We start from the raw sequence: 18,979 nt of genomic DNA on the forward strand, positions 1-18,979 counted from the left end.
CTGTTTGATTCTCTTAGGAGCTCGCCATTTGTGGTTTTAAAAAGGATCTGTTTCTTAACCTCGAAGGTGGCTTTTCATTTACATTGAGTTGCTGAATGGAAGTGACCCGCAGCAGCAGCTGCTGGACTCACGGGGGGAGGGACAAAGCAGGCTTCATTTTTCCGTCCTGTGTATTTAGCTTGTTCAGTCACACACTTGGAGGTGGACCGTGGTCGTTGCAGATTCTAAAGATCCCTGTGGGTGCTTCCTTGGTTAGGACAGTAGAAAAGTCTCCCAGTGGTTATACCACACTATTCCTCCTCTAAACTAAAAGCGGGGAGGAGTCGGGCATGTGGTGTGTCCTGACGTCCCTCTGCGCAAGCACGGTGATGTGCCTGCGGCCCCCGCGCTGCGTGCTGGGGAAAGAAGCCCTGTCCCCTGCAGGAGTCTCCTTTTGCCTTCTCACTGTGAAACACGATCAGAGACAGAACGAAAGATTAGATCGCCAACGATTAAGTATATTCTGAGAGGTAAATTTGAATGTTTTAAATATGAAAATATGTGAATATTGCACAACTGTATTCCTCAGAGAACTTGTCACATGTAAGTATACTTTAGTATGCGTTTTCAGAGGAAACTGATATTAACTCAATATTTTAAATGTTGCAACTTTTGTACTTCGTAAAATTAAAAAAAAATATTCCCATAAGTTTCTGGTTACTTAATTTTTAGTGGCAAAATTCATGCTGATGAATTTGATTTTTGTGGCTTTATAGTTATATGAAAAGTTGCTCTCTTTAGTCATTGGAAGACTTCCTTTTCTGGTTAATGCTTAGTTTTGAAGTAATTACACAAACTGAGTCAAAACCCACAGTAAAGCAGGTAAGAATGCCTATCTGTGCCGACGCTTAAAGCCCGGCGAGATGTGAGATGACTTGCGAAAATGGCAGATTCTGTGCCCTCGAACGTTTATGCTGACTGCTGCCCATGCCACCAACCAAGAAGAAAACCGGCGACACTGCTTGGAAGCAGCTCAGGTAAACTGAGTAAGCCTGGGGAACATGCTGCTGGGAGTCCAGGCCCTGCTGGGAGTCCAGGCCCTGCTGGGAGTCCAGGCCCTGCTGGGAGTCCAGGCCCTGCTTGGAAGCCGCTCAGGGAAGCGTGTGCTGAATAAACTCGTGTCACCCCCAGCAGGACCAAAGTAGCCAGAAAGGTAACTCGTCACTGGAGCAATGCTCCTGCTGTTTTCCCCATAGAACATGTTCTCTCTAGGATGCCAAGTTGTTGTGCTGTCTTCATCTAAACCTGTTCTGTGCAAAGGGCAAGCCTTCGCCCTCTAAGCCAGTGCTTACACAGGAATCCCGTGATTGCTTGGCTGTGGTGCTGTGACCATCCTCAGTGAGCAGACGGAACAGGCCACTTTGTCCCTTCAAACACTCCTTGTGTCCTGGCTCCCACAGTCTAGTGTCTTCTCAGAAACTCAAATTCTCCAGTTTTTCCCCTAGTTTCTGAGGTCAGAATCTGCCCGTTCCCCATTCCCCCAGGCCCCTGTCACCTGGTTGGCGAGGATTTCTTGTTTCCACAGTGGCAGTTCGTCGTGCTCACTAGCATCCTCACCTAGGATGTTCTGCCTGGACCTTCTTAAAGGTGGCTGTAAGGTCCCCTGTCCTCACGGTCTTGCTGTTACCGGATGACATTTGTGTGGCCCCTTAGGCAAATCTTTCTCAAGGCTCAGGCAGCTGGGACAAGTCCTGTGGCCTCCCAGGGCAGGAGGATGTGGGAGGCCTGTGACCGTCACCCACCCGTGTTCCAGGGATGGAAGAGAGTCATCACGTGGTGAGTCCTGTCCATGACTGAGCGTGTGGGTTCAGTGGCCCGGCCCCCGGGGACCCACCCTCCTGTCCACACTGTCAGATCATCTGGCTGCTTGTCTGTCTGCCTGGGGGACAAGCCAGCACCAGGAGGTGGCACCCACGAGTAACTGGGATCCATCAGGCACTTGCTTCTCGACTGGCTTTATCTGGTCTTGCTTGGCATTTTCTGCTGGACTTCTATACTTGGCCTTCCCTTCGCCTGCTTTTCATGTCCTGCAGCTCAGTTGAAAGGCTGTCCCTCTGGTAAATCAACTTTCACATTGTTGCTAGTCTGGGTAACTATAGGATCAGTAGTTGGAACCTCTAAGTTAGTACTGAGCTGGCACACACCAAGGGCTCAGCCCGCTAGCGGTCTTGCGGGAAGGCTGCACAGCATCCTGGACTTCAGGAAAGGAGTGGGTAGTTTGTGGCTTTCGTGTTTGCTTATCCGTGAACTGATCACTGCTTAGAACAGTGAGCCTCGTTGTTTTGAGTCCTTTATATTGCCCTGACTTGGCTGAGAGCTGGTTTGAACACCTGAACACGTGGTCTCCACTGGTTGCCCTTGGTAAATTAGAATTACTCCCATCTCCAGGCTCCTTTACTGATTGGCATGTCTGTGCCTCGAAGTGATTATAAATGTTCAGATCTGTTTAAAAAACCCAGGCCATTATGGACTCTGGAGTCAAGAATTCAAGCCTATTGGCATGTTGCTAATAGAAGTCGGCACAAATTCCAGTGTGTCAGGCTAAAGAAAGAAACCAGTAGCAAGGTTTGGATCACTGGTTTAATATACAAAGTTTTCCACAGATGGTTTTGCTTTCTTAGCACACGTTAGTCACAAACAGTAGGTTGTTAAAGATAACTAGGTAAAAACCAAAAGTACAAATGTCCAGTCAGTTTGTGCACAGTTAACTTCCTTCTCCCAGTGCTCTATCGTTTTCACAATGGGCTTTCATCACTTGCACAGGAAAGGCTGCAGCCCAGAATAACAGTACTTCTTGCCAACTGGTTATGTAAAATAGCACCATTGGGCTGACTTAGGGAAAGAAAGGGGTTTGCATTCTTGAAGTATAAGCCTTACCAAATTGTTACCAACTTCAGGAACTGGTTGTGTAGATTGCTGGACACTCATGGCAAAGGAAAATGCACAGGTTTACCTATCCCATTTCACCATGACTGATTAATGACGTCATTGGACCAATGAACTGGTTGCCCAGCCAAAGAATAGGTGGTAAGGACATGAGGCCAGGTCCCGGGGCTGTGGCCACGTGGCGGCAGCTCAGAGTTGGTGCTCGACATTGGGGGTCCTTCATGTATCTGCATTACAGCTGAGGTGGTCGGGGTTGTCTCTTTGCACTTTGTGCTTAAACTTATGGAACACTTTTTTAAGTGAAACCTAATAATTTTCTCTTGAAGGTTATACAAAAGTGACGTTCTTAAAAGCAGGAATACCTGTGGTTTATACTACTGACAGTCCCATAGATTCAGGTCAGTGATGGTAAAAAAAAAAAAAAAGCCTCAGAATTGTCATTCTGCAGGGCTTTGTTCCATGAAAAGCACTGCTCCGAGGACAGTTCTGCTCTTTAAAGAGCAGCTGCACCACTGGCCCGCTGTTGGATGCACGCAGGAACTCGGCCGTTTGCAGGAGGGGCTGTTGGGTTTAAAGGCGCGTGCTCTTAGAATGCCGTGTCAGCACGGCAGCAGAGTGTGTGCTTGTCGCTTCAGACAGCATTCTGGTGTGGCCCTTGACATTGGCGGGGAAGGACTAGGCATGGACCCTGCCTTCCCTCCCAGAACAGGGTTGGGGCTAGACTTTCCCCCAGGAAGTTACAATCTGTGTTGTTGCCTTTCTTAAACCACAGGAAAAATGGGTCCGTGAAGAGTGTAGGAAGAGCCAGCAAAATGAGTCAAGGTAAATCCCTTGGGTGAGATACTCTGATTACATTATCCAAAGCTTTGTTATTCAAAATTAACTTATTCCAAATCTTGAGAGCATTATAAAAGGTTTTCTCCTACATTTTAAAAGCCACATGAGGGGTAGAATTTTTGGTCTGTTTCCTTATCCCAGTGTGTTCTCTTATTCCATGCCTCTGCAAGTTTTAATCGCAGGCTGAATATCTTAACATTTGTTTTGCATATATACATGAATATACACATGCCACACACATACAAATTTGACAGTTACCTTTTATTCCTAGAAATTGGGACTGTTGGACTCTGTCAGCTGGTAATCTCCGTGCGTACCATCTTCCTCAAAGGTTTCATTCTCCTTTGTGCATGGTAACGTGAACAGGACGCACACTGCTAGTCACAGTGCACGCATGCGTGGTCCTCACGGCCAGCCTGTCCTGTCCAGAATAAATACAACAGCTACCAAAAATAAATCCCCTTGGGAAGCAGAAGACAGCCGCCTGGGCTGTCACTACACTCGTCACACTGCAGCTCTACATGAATATGCAAAGAACACGGGAACCAGCAAAACCAAACCAGTGCATTTGTTATCTACAGAATGTGTGGACTAGAGGGAGAACTTGGCTTTTCAGCTTAGCTTAGGGTCTTCTGTCCACTTGACCTTCACATGGATTTGAGATAGCTGCATTCTTTGTTAGCATTTCCAGGTCCCAAGTGCTGCTTGGTAGCAAACAAGTGAACTTCTCAACTTTGCTATATAGACTGTTTGTTTTCTTATTGAATTGCTTTACCCTTTAGTAGAGAAATAACTGCATCTAACTCTTCAAACAGGACTTAGTGCTCTGTAAACATTTTGTAAAAGTTTCAACAAAAATTAATCCTGCTATTTTGAAATATTTAGCTGTTGGGCTAAAGCGCAGGATCTAAGTTTAGGGCAGTGTTATCTGATGTAATTTGTATTAATCTGCCATAATACAATTTGAAGACATGGGGCTCAAAATTTTAAAATGGGGGCAACTACAATTAACAGTCGTGGCTGATGTTACAGTTGTCGGATAGCACTCTGTTAGAGGGACCACTTAATAAAAACTGCCTGGTAGGTTTCAGCTTCTATGGGTATTTCGTTAAACCAAATTTACCTGAAAAATCATAATTTAAACATAATTCCAAGTGTTAATATTAAACGCATATTGCATCTATTTTAAAAACATGCATTTATCAGAAATTACCAGACTCTGCTATAGCCAGAAAGACCTGTTAGCTGTCAAAACACACATCCCCCAGCTTTGCCTCCGGGGGGTGGGGGTGGTGACATGGATGATTTCCGGCTTAGAGTGAACTTGTTTCCAGATTAACTGTCCTGTCTAAAACCTTAGCAATTCCAGCCTGTCGCGAAGGTGTCTCCTGTTCCGGGGAGGTGTCTCTGTCCACCGATCATCTCTCGCTGTCGCCTCCAAGCATTCTTTAATAGTCTTAGAAATCGTACCTTCGGCTCTGCTTCCTGGGATCCTGGTCCGTTGCGGTTTTTCTCCGTTCCTTTTTGAGCAACAAAGGAAAAATGTGTCCAGAATACAGGAGAGAAATGGAGTGAGTACATTCAGGACCCCTTTCTGTCACTTGTAGTGGCCGAGGGCTAGAAAGATGTTCCTCAGTAAAAATTCCCAACCAGTCATCCTCTCAAACTGGTATGACTTCCGGCGGGCTGCCCTCCGCAGACGGCAGTGAACTTGGCCCCGTCTGGGACACAGGCACCACCACGGCATCCTTGAGGTCCGTAGTTAGGTTGCACGGCAAGTTCTTGTCCAGCTTTTTGGCAGTGTCTGGGCAGTTCTGCACGAAGATGACACGGTTGTAGGCCTTGAGCCGTCGCCACAGCTGCGCGTAGACCTTGCACTGCACGTACATGAAGACGAGGCCCCCGGTGAAGCCAATGGCCACCACCACCAGCTTGGTCCAAAACGGCCACTCAAGGACACCTTGGAAACAAAGGAAAATGCTGTCAAAGTTGTCAGTGGATTTGGCTTGCCATCTCGCTTACTAAGGTATGTTAGTAAGGAATATGTTCAAACAGATGTTAAAGCATATAATTTGAGTTGGCTTAATCCCTTTAAAGATCTAGTAAATATGCTGTAAGTTTGCACGGGAGGACGTTCTCCTAGCGTTAGACTCCTACCTGCTGTAATTACAAGAGGTGATGTTCACCTTCGGGCATCGAGTCCTCAGAACGAAAGCTTAAGGACACTTCACGAGAACGCTTAAGGGAAAGAATCCGATTGTGAAATCCTAGTAAGAACGTTAAGGGAGATTGTGGACCTGCCGAACCAGGTCCTTGCCCAGCTCATTCTGCAAGGAAGTGGAAGGTGGGGAGAGCACGCAGGGCTTCGGTGTCGGTCATCTGGCGGGGGTCCACCAGATAGAAATCAGCTTCGTTTCAGGAAGACTGTACACTGAGAGCCCGGGACATGCGCAGTTACAGATGGCGAATAGACAGCGGGCTAGTCGTTAGTTTAACAGAAGGAAAACAATCGCTACTTGGCAAGTCTAGCAACTACCTCAGATATTCCCTCAGGGTGCCCTCATTTGTGGGCCGCTCTTCAAGTACACGCAAACACTGTGGCCAGCCTGACGCTTAAGGCGTGCTGTTGACGTAAAACGCCGACTGCTGTAGGTATTTTTGTAGGCAGTGATGTAAAATTTCTTTGTGCTTTTCAATAATTGAAGGTTTTCAAGCATATAAAAAATTACTTCCTAATTTGCAGGTACTTTTTCTCCTTCGCAGTAACCAATTTGAATATGAAAATGACAACTGAAGATAGCCCACGCTCGAAGGACCCAGGTCATCTGACTGGACTGTGCCCACTCACTGGTGACTTCTTACTCGTAGTGGTTGGGTTTAGAAAGGGAGGGGGTGGCGGGAACATTAGCTAGTACACATCAGAAACTCACAAGATGTTTTCTTTACATCAGTGCAATAGTTCTTAATGTGTTAAGATTTATCTAGAAAATGTGCAACTATAAAAATCAGTTAATTCACATTACTCTGTACATTGGCAATCTAAGAAGAAGCTTAGGAGGTTTTGTTTTAAAAGAAAGCATGTTACAGAATCCAACACTTAAGCATGCTAGAAAGAATCAGGAACAGTGGGGTTGCCTCAGTGGGATAAAGTGCCTGCCTGCACGTGCCAGCTCCTTCGGAGAAGCTGGGAGCGTTCTCGCTGAGTAACCAGACAGTGCCCCTTCCCGACTCCCTCGGCACGAGCAGAACAAGGAGTCCCCTTGGGCACAGGTGCTGTCTGTAGGTCTCCAAATATGCCAACACTTGGGATTTTAAATAATCCTCACAAGGCTGCAAGATACACAATTAATATGGAGACAAACAGCAACAAGCACTTGGAGTTTAAAATACAAGCAGTGAAAAACCCTCTCCACAAGGCATTAGGCCTAAACCCAACAATAGGTCTATAAAGAGGAAAAGCATAAAAACCTTAAATAATTGAAAAGAATTCACAGGTATAGAAAGGTATACTTAAGATCAGTGCTTCAGTTTTATAGGTACAAAATTGCAGTTTGATTCTGTAGAGCACTTATTAAAAGCAACAATCAAAAGATTAGAATAGTCCATTTGGTGCTGCAGCAAAGTGGAGGGTACAGCCGGATTGTTTAGGATTCCTGTTTTCCCCACATGGGAGGCCGACAGGGGGCTCCTGGCTGTGCCCTGGCTCACCCCTGGCCCGCCCCTGGCTGCTGCAGGCATTGGGCAGTGAGCCAGTTAAGAGATTGCTCTGCCTCCCCCTCAGGTGTCACTCTGCCTCCGAGCAGTAAGAAAGCCCGTGCCTGATAGTGATGTGAGTGCAGGGTGCTGTTTAGCACGTAAGACACCCATCATGGTTCCCCGTTTCCAGGTTCCAGTTTGCTTAGTCACCTGGAAGGCAGCAGGGGTGATCCAGTCCCTGGGTGATGGCTGTTTCCCTAGGAGATGGGGTTAACGGCACCCAGCTTTGGCCCTGGACTGTGCTGTTGCACGCATGGAAGGAACCAACAGCAAGGAACCAGCAGGTGCAAGCTCTGCCTGCCTAGAAAAGGTAAAGACGAGCCACAAGCAGGGGAAATATTTTGCAAAGCATTTGTCTGATAAAGGACCTATATCCAAAACTTGCAAAAACGCTTAGGAGGGGAACTTACAATATGAGCCAAAATATCTGAGTGGCCTCAGAAGCTGCACAGAAAATCACATATAAAGATGCGCAATGACGGACAGCAAAGAGCTGTGAGCACACAGGAGATACTGCTGCGCGCTTGGATGAAAATCCAAGTCGGTGGCCGCACCAGATAGCCGAGAGGAGCTTGTTCATTGCTAGTGGACATGCAGAAACAACCACTTGGACTCAAAGCCAACTACAAGCTTACCAGTGATAGATGTCTGCACAGATTTACACAAATGAGTGAAAACTGTCCACCTACACATTGCACACTAATGGTTGTAGCAGCTGAATTAATTGCTCAAAGCCATTAGGGTGAAAGATGGTGAGGTGAATGGGTCGGCTGTGTGCCAGAACTCTGGAGACAGACCAGGGGGAGAGGAGTGGGCAGGACACGAGGCCGTGGAGGGAGGGAGACCATGGTTGTGGAATGGTGGGCACAGGACCAAAATAGAAGACTGTACGACACAGCTGAATCCTAACGTGACATATGGGCTTCAGTGATAAGTGTGGGGCATGGCTCCAAGGGATTAGTAATAGGGGTGTGAGGGAGGGGCAAGGAGGCACTTCCTGGGCAGGTATTCTGAAAACCTGAAACTAAAAATATTGTAATAAACACCATATTTATACATATAGGTACATATGCTATTATATGGCAGTGTTATATAAAATGTTATAATAAACATGCTTACGTTACATATTTGAGTCTGTTTCCATTAAATGCAGTCTGTCCGGGTCAGAGGAACAGTGAAAGATGGGTTGGAGACTCACGAGGGAGCCAGCCTGACGGTGTGACACAGCAGTGCCTGCCTGGTGTGTGCACCGCTGGGGCAGCCTGTCCGTCTGCATCCTTAGCTGACCTACACTGTGCTGTTTGGGACAGGTCTTGGATGACCCGTCCAAGCACTGACCTACGTACCCTGTACCCAAGTGGCAGACGGGCAGTGCTGCCACCTGCTGGCTAACGCCTGTAACAGCCGGCCTGGCCCCAGGGGAAGCCTCCCAAGGCAGTGCTGGAATCCCATGACTGCCTTGGGATTCAGCAAGCCTCACCCACCACTGGTGTCCTGAAGCAGGAAGCCAGGCTCAGGAACCTAGGCACTCCAACGTGGGGACAGGGCCTGCGGCTTCCTGGCGAACATCTGTGCCTCGGCCTTGTAACATACAAGTGGTACACTGGAACACTATTCTAGAACATGTGCAGAAGGCGAGAGAACAAAGATCATCTAAATGAGAGTTAATAGCAGTAACTTAGGGTTAAAGTTTCAAGCAAATTTTCCACATTATACTGGAAAGAATATAAAAGGATGAGGTGCAAGAGATATGTGGCATCAGGCAGACTGAACTAAAAAAACAACCATTTTTTAAAAATAGGATAAGTTTTTTTGGCTTCCAGGACTATCATTATAGTTCCAAAGATGTTTTAGGGGCCAGTCCTGTGGGTGGCTCCATTGACTAATCCTCCCCTTGCAAGTGCCAGGATCCCCTATGGGTCCCAGTTTGTGTTGTAGCTGCTCCACTTCCCATCTGGCTCCCCACTTGCGGCCTGGAAAAGTAGTTGAGGACAGCCCAAAGCCTTGGGACCCTGCACCTGCATGGGAGACCCGGAAGAGGTTCCTGGCTGCTGGCTTCTGCTCAGCTCAGCTCAGCTCCAGCTGTTGCAGCCACTTGGGGAATGAGCAGATGGAAAATCTTTCTCTGTGTCTCTCCTGTGTAAATTAATTTTGCAATAAAAAATAAACCTTAAAGTGGTTCGATATCTAGTCTTGTCTGCTTGGTTCAGCTTACTGCCCAAAGCTGCCCTGGGAGCTAATGGGGATGGTTGCAATAACTGAGAACCCATCCCCCACACGTGGGAGACCTGGATGCAGACCTGGCCCCGCCCCTGCCACTGCGGGCATCTGACAAACGGACCAGAGGAGGGCAGCTCACCTCCCCTTCCTAACAAATGAGAAAACAAAGGTTAAGCTAAAAGTCATAATTATTCATAGGGATGGTCACACGCCCCTCAATGTTTATGTTGGGAAGATCTAACCATATTCTTAATGCAAATACAGGAGATTCTCTACAGAAATTGCTGTTCTCCTTTGGAGGTCACCTGATCACCTAGAATCGGCCATTCATTGGCAAATGGCTCTGTAGCAGTAGCCACAGGCATCGCTTGGTAATCCTTTACACATTTCAAAAACTTGAGCACCAAAAATAAAATCCCCTCACTTCAGGTGCCTTTAAGAAGCTGAGAATAATTGTAAGTTGTCCAGATCTGCACATTCCTATGTCAAGTCGACCCCTTAGTGAAGATCTAAAATGGAACTCTAGAGGAAAAACATGCACCAGGACACCGGCGGTAAAGGTACTCACGTAACTCCTTGTCCGCACTGATGAGGCCCGGCAGTGTGTAGTGTGTCCACCCAGCCTGCTCTGAGCGGGAGGAGGGAGACAGGGAAGGAAGCGACACGTGCTAAGATCACACTGTCAGTCTGTGAGCATGCAACGTGGGCCTGGGGGAGTCCCAGCAACTCCAAAGGATCAAGGACATGCCATCCCAGCAGTGAGGGTCCCATCCAGCGGCAGGAGACCCTGACACTTGGAAACCTGCCACCTCCAGGAAGCCCAAAACACAGCTGCGTGCCAGACATGACCAAACGCTCCTTAAGCCGAGGTTGTGGCGCATCGGCCACCTCCTGAAGTTGCCTTCTACACCCACACTCCTAAGTTGAGCTTCCCTGGTACCTACGACCTTGCCAGCTTGGTGTCTAAAAATCAGAACAGGAATTCCTAACTCCTGAACTGTCAGAAGCACCAGAGCAGGACCCTCGGAGCATGCCCCACGTCGGGGACCTGGGATGGGTGGGAGACTGCGTGGGGCTTCTCCCTTTATCTACTCTTTTACCCCAGACACAGGAAAAAACACAATGTGGAAATAATGGTCTTACCCACTTTGTTATAGCTTTTGAAACTTTGTGCCATAATTAACTATGTAAAGATTGTCAAAAAGGAAAAAATTGGAAAAAAAATACATAACAGTCACAAAAATAGATAAAACCAGGGCAGATGCAGGATCAGGACTCGGCTCTGGGAGTCTCAAGTCCCATCAGGTCCTCATGTGTAAGTAAAAGTCCTCAGAGAACCTCAGGTGTCCCTTTGCTTGCTCTGGCCTCCTGTCAGTTGCATTTTGTTCCCCCACCAGGAAGCCCACTGCACTGACCCATCGAGCCTCCAGTTTGGGACATGGGTGGAACAGCGCTGACCATCGTCAGATGGATGACCAGGTGCTGGTCCTGGGACCTCAGGAGCTGCCCTCCAGAGGGCAGGGTTCTCTGCTGCCCCCGGCCACTGCCACAAACCTTGACTCCAGAGGATGGGACCTGGAAACCTCAGACGAGCCAGGGACGCTCAGGGACCAGAACTGAGACAAGGCTTCCCCAGTGAGCAGAAGGGAACCTAAGGGAGCGGGGCTGGCCCTCCGAGAGAAGGAACTTCTCACACTCTAGGAGGAGCGTGAAAGCATGGCTGACTCTCCTCCTCTCTATATATATCTGACATTGTAATAAAAATAAATAAATCTTAAAATAACAGCCAAGAGTCCAGGTTGTAGCGCAGGACACTGCAGGTCAGGGCTGGGGCATCCCCTGGGCTGACAGCCTCAAGCCTGCCTGTCCTCTGCTTCACCAGAACACGGAAAAGAGTCCAGCCAGGAAGCAGGAAGCCAGTTAGCAGAGGCTTTACATGGCAATCCGCTGTTACGGTGACCCAGACGGCCAGTCCACCCCAAAACGGCACCTGCCTTTGGCTACCGAGGGGATGGTCAAGGATGACGTCACAGGTAAGACAGACTATGTAGACACACTCCTGTTGCAGGCAGCTCCTCTCCCCGTCCAGCCAGCTAATGGGAACAACTTGAGCTGCTGTTCTTCAGGAGGGTCACACCTCCCTGATGGCTCCCCGAGACCCCAGGGCACTGCAGACACACACGTCCGCCCGTGACTCTGCTTTGGACAGTGTGACTGTATTAGCTCCGTTTCCTTCAGATGGCCGTCTGCATAACGCCGGGGATGAAGCCACACACAGTGCAGGCTGCCACCGTGGAAGGGACTCCACCCCTGGCTGGAGCACTGTCCGCCTGGGAGCCCTCCGTGCCTGCTCGCTTCAGGAAGTACAAGAACTGTTGCCCTAACACGTGTCAACAGCCAGGGTTTCCACAAGAAAATGAGGGAGTAAGAGCCTGGGACGAGATGTACAACCAACTCCATCCCACAACTGCCTACCAACACGTTCGCACCACCAAACCAGAGCGCCCTCTGAAGCCACCAGGCATGCGCCTGTGCCCGCTCGCCAGGCAGAGGTTGGCGAGCTGCAACCTGCCTCATCACCTCTTTCTGCTGTGTTTGTCAGCTCTCGCCTCTTAATCACAAGGTCTAATCCGATTGGCCTGCTGCTGTCTGGTGTAGTGTTACCACATTTCCTCCCTGTGGTCAGCTGAGCTGAAAAACATACTTATTGTCACTCTATGGAAGGAGAAGCAAAAGCAAAATCCTGGACTTTGCAAACCTGAGGTGGCATTCTCCGTGTGGTAGAAGTATATTCAGATCTACTGCTACCACACTGCCTGAGATAATTTGATACGTTGGTTACTCCTGCTGCTCTTATTGTTATAAGTCTGACCTGTCACAAGCCAGCATGCAACAGTCCACACGGTACAAGGCTGAGAGACGGGCGCTCAGAATTAGAAATAGAAGAGTGAAGAACGAACACCACAATGTAAAGACACAGCAGGGCCCAGGGTTGACTGTTGGCACAAGAACCAGGAGCAACTCCCCTAGTCCATTATTACTCTGTGCGTATGACCAAGCATGACATATCCTGCTGGTTCCAGCATCAGTTCACTGACTGTGTTGGCTGCTCTCCTCCTAGGAGCCGGTCAGCCTGGGCGAGGCGAATGAGCCCTCACGAACACAGGCCCGTGGCTCCCCGTCCCCATCTGCATGGCCACCAGGCCTAGAGGCCGGCATTGCAGGCCTGCCCGCGGCAGGCGTACAGAGGGGGCATGCCTCCGCCCTGACCTTGTTCCCAGGAGTAGCCAGCAGAGAGTGGAGGACCTGCTGTCCACCAGTAAATGGGCTCACCTACCAGACAGACCGGCCCACAGCCAAGCCAGGCTAAAGCTGAAACCGCTACCCTGACCTTTTTTTTGGATATATGTATTTTTTGTTTTGAATTTTTGAGTTATGTTACAATTTCAAATAGACTGGGATTTCCCCCCAAACTCCTACCCCCAACAGATTTTCTCCATTTTATTACAGTGGTATAATCCTTCATAAGGAATTATAATTCCATCAGTCTCTTATTTAAGTGTACATTGTTGGTACAAAGTCAGACAGTCCAGCATCCCATTGTCTACACTTGTCCAACAGTTTCACTGGGAATCCATCTTTCTTCTGGAAGCAGGGATGTATGGTGCATTATACCCCCACATCTGGATATGGTATACCCAAATACTCCATCATTATACATTTCCATATTTGAGAAGTCATGAAACAAGGTCAACAACTGGTATCAATTAGAACAACAGTCTCAACAACAACAAATTACAGCACCATGAAAAAAAACACGCCACTGAGTAACCAACACATGGGTGACAAAAGGAGATACAAAAGTCTCTTGGGAAAAATGATGCCACCGTATAATCCATGAGCCAGTGATGAATTCGACAAGAATATTTGGAATAAATAAAATTGAAATAAAAAAAACCATCAAAACACATGGAATGCGGTCAAAACAAAACAAAAACAGTATGGATCAGATTATTGAATTTACACTTTCCATGCTGGTTTCCTTATATAAGAGAAAGTATAGCATTTGTTCTCTTGTATCTCTCTGATGGCTAGGGAGCCTGAGCATCTTTTCACATGTCTGTTAGCCATAAAAGAGATGAAGGATACCATATAATGATCAAGGGATTCTTTCACGATATGCACCAATTGCCAAGGCACCTAGCTACATGAAACAGACATTAATGGACTTAAAGGTAGAAACAGACTCCAATACAATCACAGTGGGTCACCTTAAATACCCCTTAACATCAGTGACCAGATCACAAAAACAGAAACTCAGCAAAGAAGCAACAGAACTCATCCAAACTTTAGAGTAAATGACTTCGTTGATATGAACCGAACCTTTCATCCCACAGATAGACAATACACTTTTTTTCATCAGTGCATGGAACCTTCTCCAGAATTGACCTTGTTATAGGCCACAAAACAAGCCTCAGCAAATTAAAAAAAAAATCGAAATTATACCATGCATCTTCTCAGACCATCATGGAGTGAAGCTACAGACCAAGAAGTCAAAACAGCCAAGAAGACTTGCAAACACATGCAGACTGAATAATATGTTACTAAATGAGCAATGGATCAGAGAGGAAATCAAAGGGGAAATTAAAAAATTACTTGAAACAAATGAAGGCATCAACACAGCATATCAAAATTTATGGGACACAATCAAGGCAATGTTAAGAGGAAAGTTCATTTCAATCAGTGTTTATGCTAAGAAATTAGAAAAGCATGAAGTAAATCAGCTAACCTTACCGTTGAAGGAACTAGACTAAGCAACAGCAAAGCAATCCCAAGATTAGTAGGAAAAAATAAATCAAAATAAGGGAGGAAATAAACCCAATAAAGACCAAGAGAACTATACATAAGATCATTCAATCAAAGAGCTGGTTCTTTGAGAAAATCAACAAAACAGATCCCCAGTAGCCCAACTAATCAAAAAAAGGAGGGAGAAAATACACATCAATAGTATCAGAGACGAGAAAGGAGATATAACAACAGATACCTCGGAAATACAAAGAATCATCAGGAACTATTACAAGCAACTACATGCGAACAAATCAGAAGACCAAGAAGAGATGGATAGATTTTTGGACACATACAATCCAAACTTGAATCAAGAAGCAATTAACAATCCAAATGGACCAATAACATGCACGGAGATTGAGTCGGTAATTAAAGCCCTCTGAACCAAAAAAAGTCCTGGACCAGATGGCTTCACTGCTGAATTCTACCAAATGTTCCAAGAGGAACTTACCCCAATCTTACACAAGCTTTTCCAAACAATAGAGAGGCAATCCTTCCAAACTCTATGAAGCTAGCATCACCTTAATACCAAAGACAGAGAAACAACAGAAAAAGAGAACTACAGACCAATATCCTCAATGAACACAGATGCAAAGATCCTCAATAAAATACTAGCCAACAGGATCCAACAGTACATCAGGCAGATCATTCACCCGGACCAGGTGGGATTCATCCCAGACACAGAGATGGTTCAACATTCAAAATCAATAAATGCAATACATCCAATCAACAAATTGAAAAGTAAAAACCATATGCTCCTCTCAATAGATGCAGAGAAGACATTTGATAAAATCTACTACCACTTCATGCTGAAAACCCTAAGCAAGACCGGTACAGAAGGAACATTCTACAACACAATCAAAGCAATTTACAAACTCAATGCCAGCATCATACTAAATGGAGAAAGATTGGAAACCTTCCCGCTAAAATCTGGACCTAGACAGGAATGTCCACTGTCACCACTATTCAGTATAGTAATGGAAGTCCTTGCCAGAGCTATTAGGCAAGAAAAAAAAAAATTAAAGCAATCCAAATTGGAAAAGAGGAAATGAAATTATCTCCATTTACAGATGACATGATTCTCTACATAGGCGAACCATAAGCCTCGGTTAAGACACTATTGGAACTAATAAGAGGCTTTGGCAGGGTAGCAGGATACAAAATTAATGAACACAAGTCGATGGCACTAGTGTACGCAAATAATTTCATGGATGAGAAAGAAATTTGAAGTACAGTCCCCAGAGAACAGGAATCTCAAATACCTAGGAATTTAACTAACTAAATATGTGGAAGACCTCTATGACAAAAACTACAAAACATTAAAAAGGGAAATAGAAGATCTTAAAAAAAATTGAGAAACTTACCTTGTTCCTGGATTGGCAGAATCAACATCATCAAAATTATGATATTACCAAAAGCAATATACAGATTCAACGCAATCCCAATCAAAATCCCAACAACATTCTTTTCAGAAATAGAAATGATACAAAAGTTCATCTGGAATCACAAAGGACCGCAAATAGCCAAAGCTATCCTGAATAGAAATCAAGCTGGAGGAATCACAATTCCAGACCTCAAGACATACTACAGAGCAGTGGTCATCAAAACAGTCTGGTACTGGTACAGAAACAGAGAAAGATCAATGGAACAGAATGGAAACACCAGAAGGGAGCCCACACATGTACAGTCAACTAATCTTGACAAGAAAGCTGAAAACAACCCAGGCAAAAATCCGGGTCTATTCAACAAATGCTGTTGGGACAACTGGATAGCAGCTTGCAGAATTAAGATGCATGACCCACACCTGTCACATTATACAAAAATCAACTCTAAATGGATCAAGGACTTAAATCTATCTATGCTCAGAAACCATCAAACTAGTAAAGCACACTCCAAGATACAGGACAGGGAAACACTTCTAAGAAAAGACCCCCTGGAAGCAGGGAGCACGTGTGAGGGCTTCTGTGCGTGCGGGCGGTTGGGGGGAGCAGGCAAGAGAGGCTTGGAAGGGGCCTAATTGGCTGCAGCCTGGTGGGGCCACGCCGCCGCCGAAGAGCCTGGGTTCCGAATCAAAGAGAGGCCGCTCAACTTGTGTTTTTGTCAATTTGCTGTGATTGCATCAGCGTGGGTCTAAGAAGGATGACTGGAGAGGCTCATTAAGAAACCCTGGTGGTTTTAAGCCGAGGAGAGCAGGGACAGGTGGGCGTTTGTGGTGGTGAGGCTGACATGCCACGTTGGGGTACCTGGTTCAGAGTTCTGGCTGTACTCGTGACCCCATCTTCCTGCCCACACATAGAGGGACAAGTGTCAGGTGATGGTGGAAGAACCTGGGCCTTGGCTACCCCGGTGGCAGAGCTGCACTGGGTCCTGGGTCCCTGGCCTTGGCCCGGCACGGCTCTGGCCTCTGTGAGCGTCTGGGGGAGCAACACGGGGGAGCCGGGCTCTTCTCCATCACACTGCCTTTCAAGTGCAGTGAACATGAATTGGAGGAACATTTTAAAGAAAGTCAGTCACTTTTGGCACAATGTATAAAGCAGCCACAAATAATATAGCCGGATATAAATATAACAGTATATAAATGAGTAACTATTGACTAACAACAAAAAGCGCGCGCACACACACAAAATTCACAGAAACTCCCTACCTTTTTTCCTAGCGTTCAGCCGGCGTCGTCTTTCAGGAAGGAACACGGGGCCTGAAGAAGCTTTGTTCGGCTCTCCCTCTTGCCACCGCCAGCTCACTGGCTCTCCGTAGACTGACCCGCGCTCAGGTGCCTCCAGTGAGGCCCCAACAACCCCTTTTATTGGCTCAGCCCATCTGCCTTCCAGGTTCCCTGCTAGCACCTGCAGGTGCACGTTGCTGCCGCCAAGGGGGCAGGTGTGGGAATGCAGCATTCTCTCGAGTACCTCGTGTATTATAAATACATTTTAAATTGTTTCTTTTATTAATTTTACACCATTTTAGCTTTTTAAAAATAGGAGGCCACAGGTTACACTCTTAACACTACCAATTGAGCCATCGGAACCATCTCTCCTTTGGACTCCCTGGTGGTAGAGAGCTTAGAATCAACTGGGGACCTTCCTAAGCGAACGCAAACAACACCGCATACCCAGAAACTTCCTGGTTTTGCTTCTGCTTGCATTGCTTCTGCCGTTCATTTTATGTTTTAAAAGTTTAGTCATTTATTTTCAAAGTCAGAGTTACAAAGTCAGAGTGGGCGATAGATTTTTCCATCTGCTGGTTCACTTCCTGATGGCTGCTGGGGCTGGCAAAGGCTAGGCTGAAGCCAGGCGCCAGAAGCCTCCTCTGGGTCTCCCACATGGGTGCAAGGGTCCAGAGAGAGAGAGAGAGAGAGAGAGAGAGAGAGAGAGAGAGAGAGAGAGAGAGAGAGAGAGAGAGAAGCGAGTGCTCCTACCATTGTCGTTCCCTTGCTTGATTTCCTCCGCTGTCCGGTCTATCAGGACGTACAAGGACCACACCACGCAGGTGATGGCGATGACGTGGAATGTGACCGAGCAGAATATTCTCCTCCTCTCACTCGTGGTCATCTGCAGTTTCTCCCACTGCAATCAGAAGCAAACCGCACAGCAGGCTGAGTTTCTCACTAGCACACCTCGCTCTTTTAATCCCATTTCCCCACGAACTCTGCAAAGTATCACCTTGCATGAACTTTCTGTGATGACCTGAACTATTTTTAATATCAGTAGTTCCCCCTTCATCTCCCCGTGTTTTCTTTCGAGGTTTTCTCAATGCATGGGATTTTCAACAAGTTTTGAAGAAGTTATTTGTGAATTTAGGGGGAAAAATTACTGAGTAAGATTATCCACTAGAGGGCGCAATGGTATCACACAAGAAGAAAATGCAGAAAAAAGGCGAGAATGTGTTTTATGTCTTTGTCACTAGGCATGTCCACAGCGGAACCACTGGAGCAACAGTTACTAACTGAGGTTCCTACTGCGTTCCAGACCCAGGCCTGGGGCAGCGCCCAGGAACCTGCCTGCTGGAACATTTCCAGGGATCTTCTTGGGTGCTGGAGCTTGGGAAGTGCGTCCCCAAGCAAGGCGAATTTCACACTGACCACAAGAGTGAGCCTGTTCCCCCGCCCTCCCGCACGCTGCAGCATCCCGCCACACATAACTTCTGTAATACTGTCGTTTCTTAAAGGTTTGCCTGAAACAGCTTCCTTACCAGTGTGTAACCCACAGCTGGCGGCCTGCGCTCCCAGGGGACGGCAGGGGACACTGAGCCGGCAGAGAGCCGACAGCACTGCGCGTGGACGTGGCCACTGATGGGCCGGGGTTTCAGGAACAAGGGGCTGCTCACGCCCCACGTGGCCGCATTCAGCCGGACAACATGTTCTCTGCCTGTTGGTCTGGCAGTTTTGAATTTGCTGTGC

General features: G+C 47.1%; 1 protein-coding gene and 1 long non-coding RNA gene across 4 annotated transcripts in view; one reads left to right on the forward strand and one right to left on the reverse strand.

The window, feature by feature from the left end:
* Nucleotides 1-2,605: 2,605 nt before the first annotated feature.
* MARCHF1 (membrane associated ring-CH-type finger 1) overlaps nucleotides 2,606-18,979 on the reverse strand; it is a 202,049-nt gene continuing 185,675 nt past the window's right edge. For all 3 annotated transcript variants that reach the window (XM_040971356.1, XM_040971354.1, XM_040971353.1), the window contains 2 exons: nucleotides 17,999-18,146; nucleotides 2,606-5,722 (listed from right to left, as the gene is read on the reverse strand). In XM_040971356.1, the coding sequence (XP_040827290.1) occupies nucleotides 5,424-5,722; nucleotides 17,999-18,146 (447 nt within the window). In that variant the 3' untranslated portion in view covers nucleotides 2,606-5,423. The remainder of the gene's footprint in view (nucleotides 5,723-17,998; nucleotides 18,147-18,979) is intronic.
* LOC121150436 lies at nucleotides 5,714-7,377 on the forward strand. Its single transcript, XR_005882968.1, has 2 exons — nucleotides 5,714-5,788; nucleotides 6,526-7,377. It is a non-coding gene; the product is annotated as an uncharacterized LOC121150436 (long non-coding RNA).

This window comes from Ochotona curzoniae, unplaced genomic scaffold (assembly GCF_017591425.1).
Source record: "Ochotona curzoniae isolate NIBS_2020 unplaced genomic scaffold, NIBS_Ocur_1.0 contig_21, whole genome shotgun sequence".
NCBI lineage: Eukaryota > Metazoa > Chordata > Mammalia > Lagomorpha > Ochotonidae > Ochotona > Ochotona curzoniae.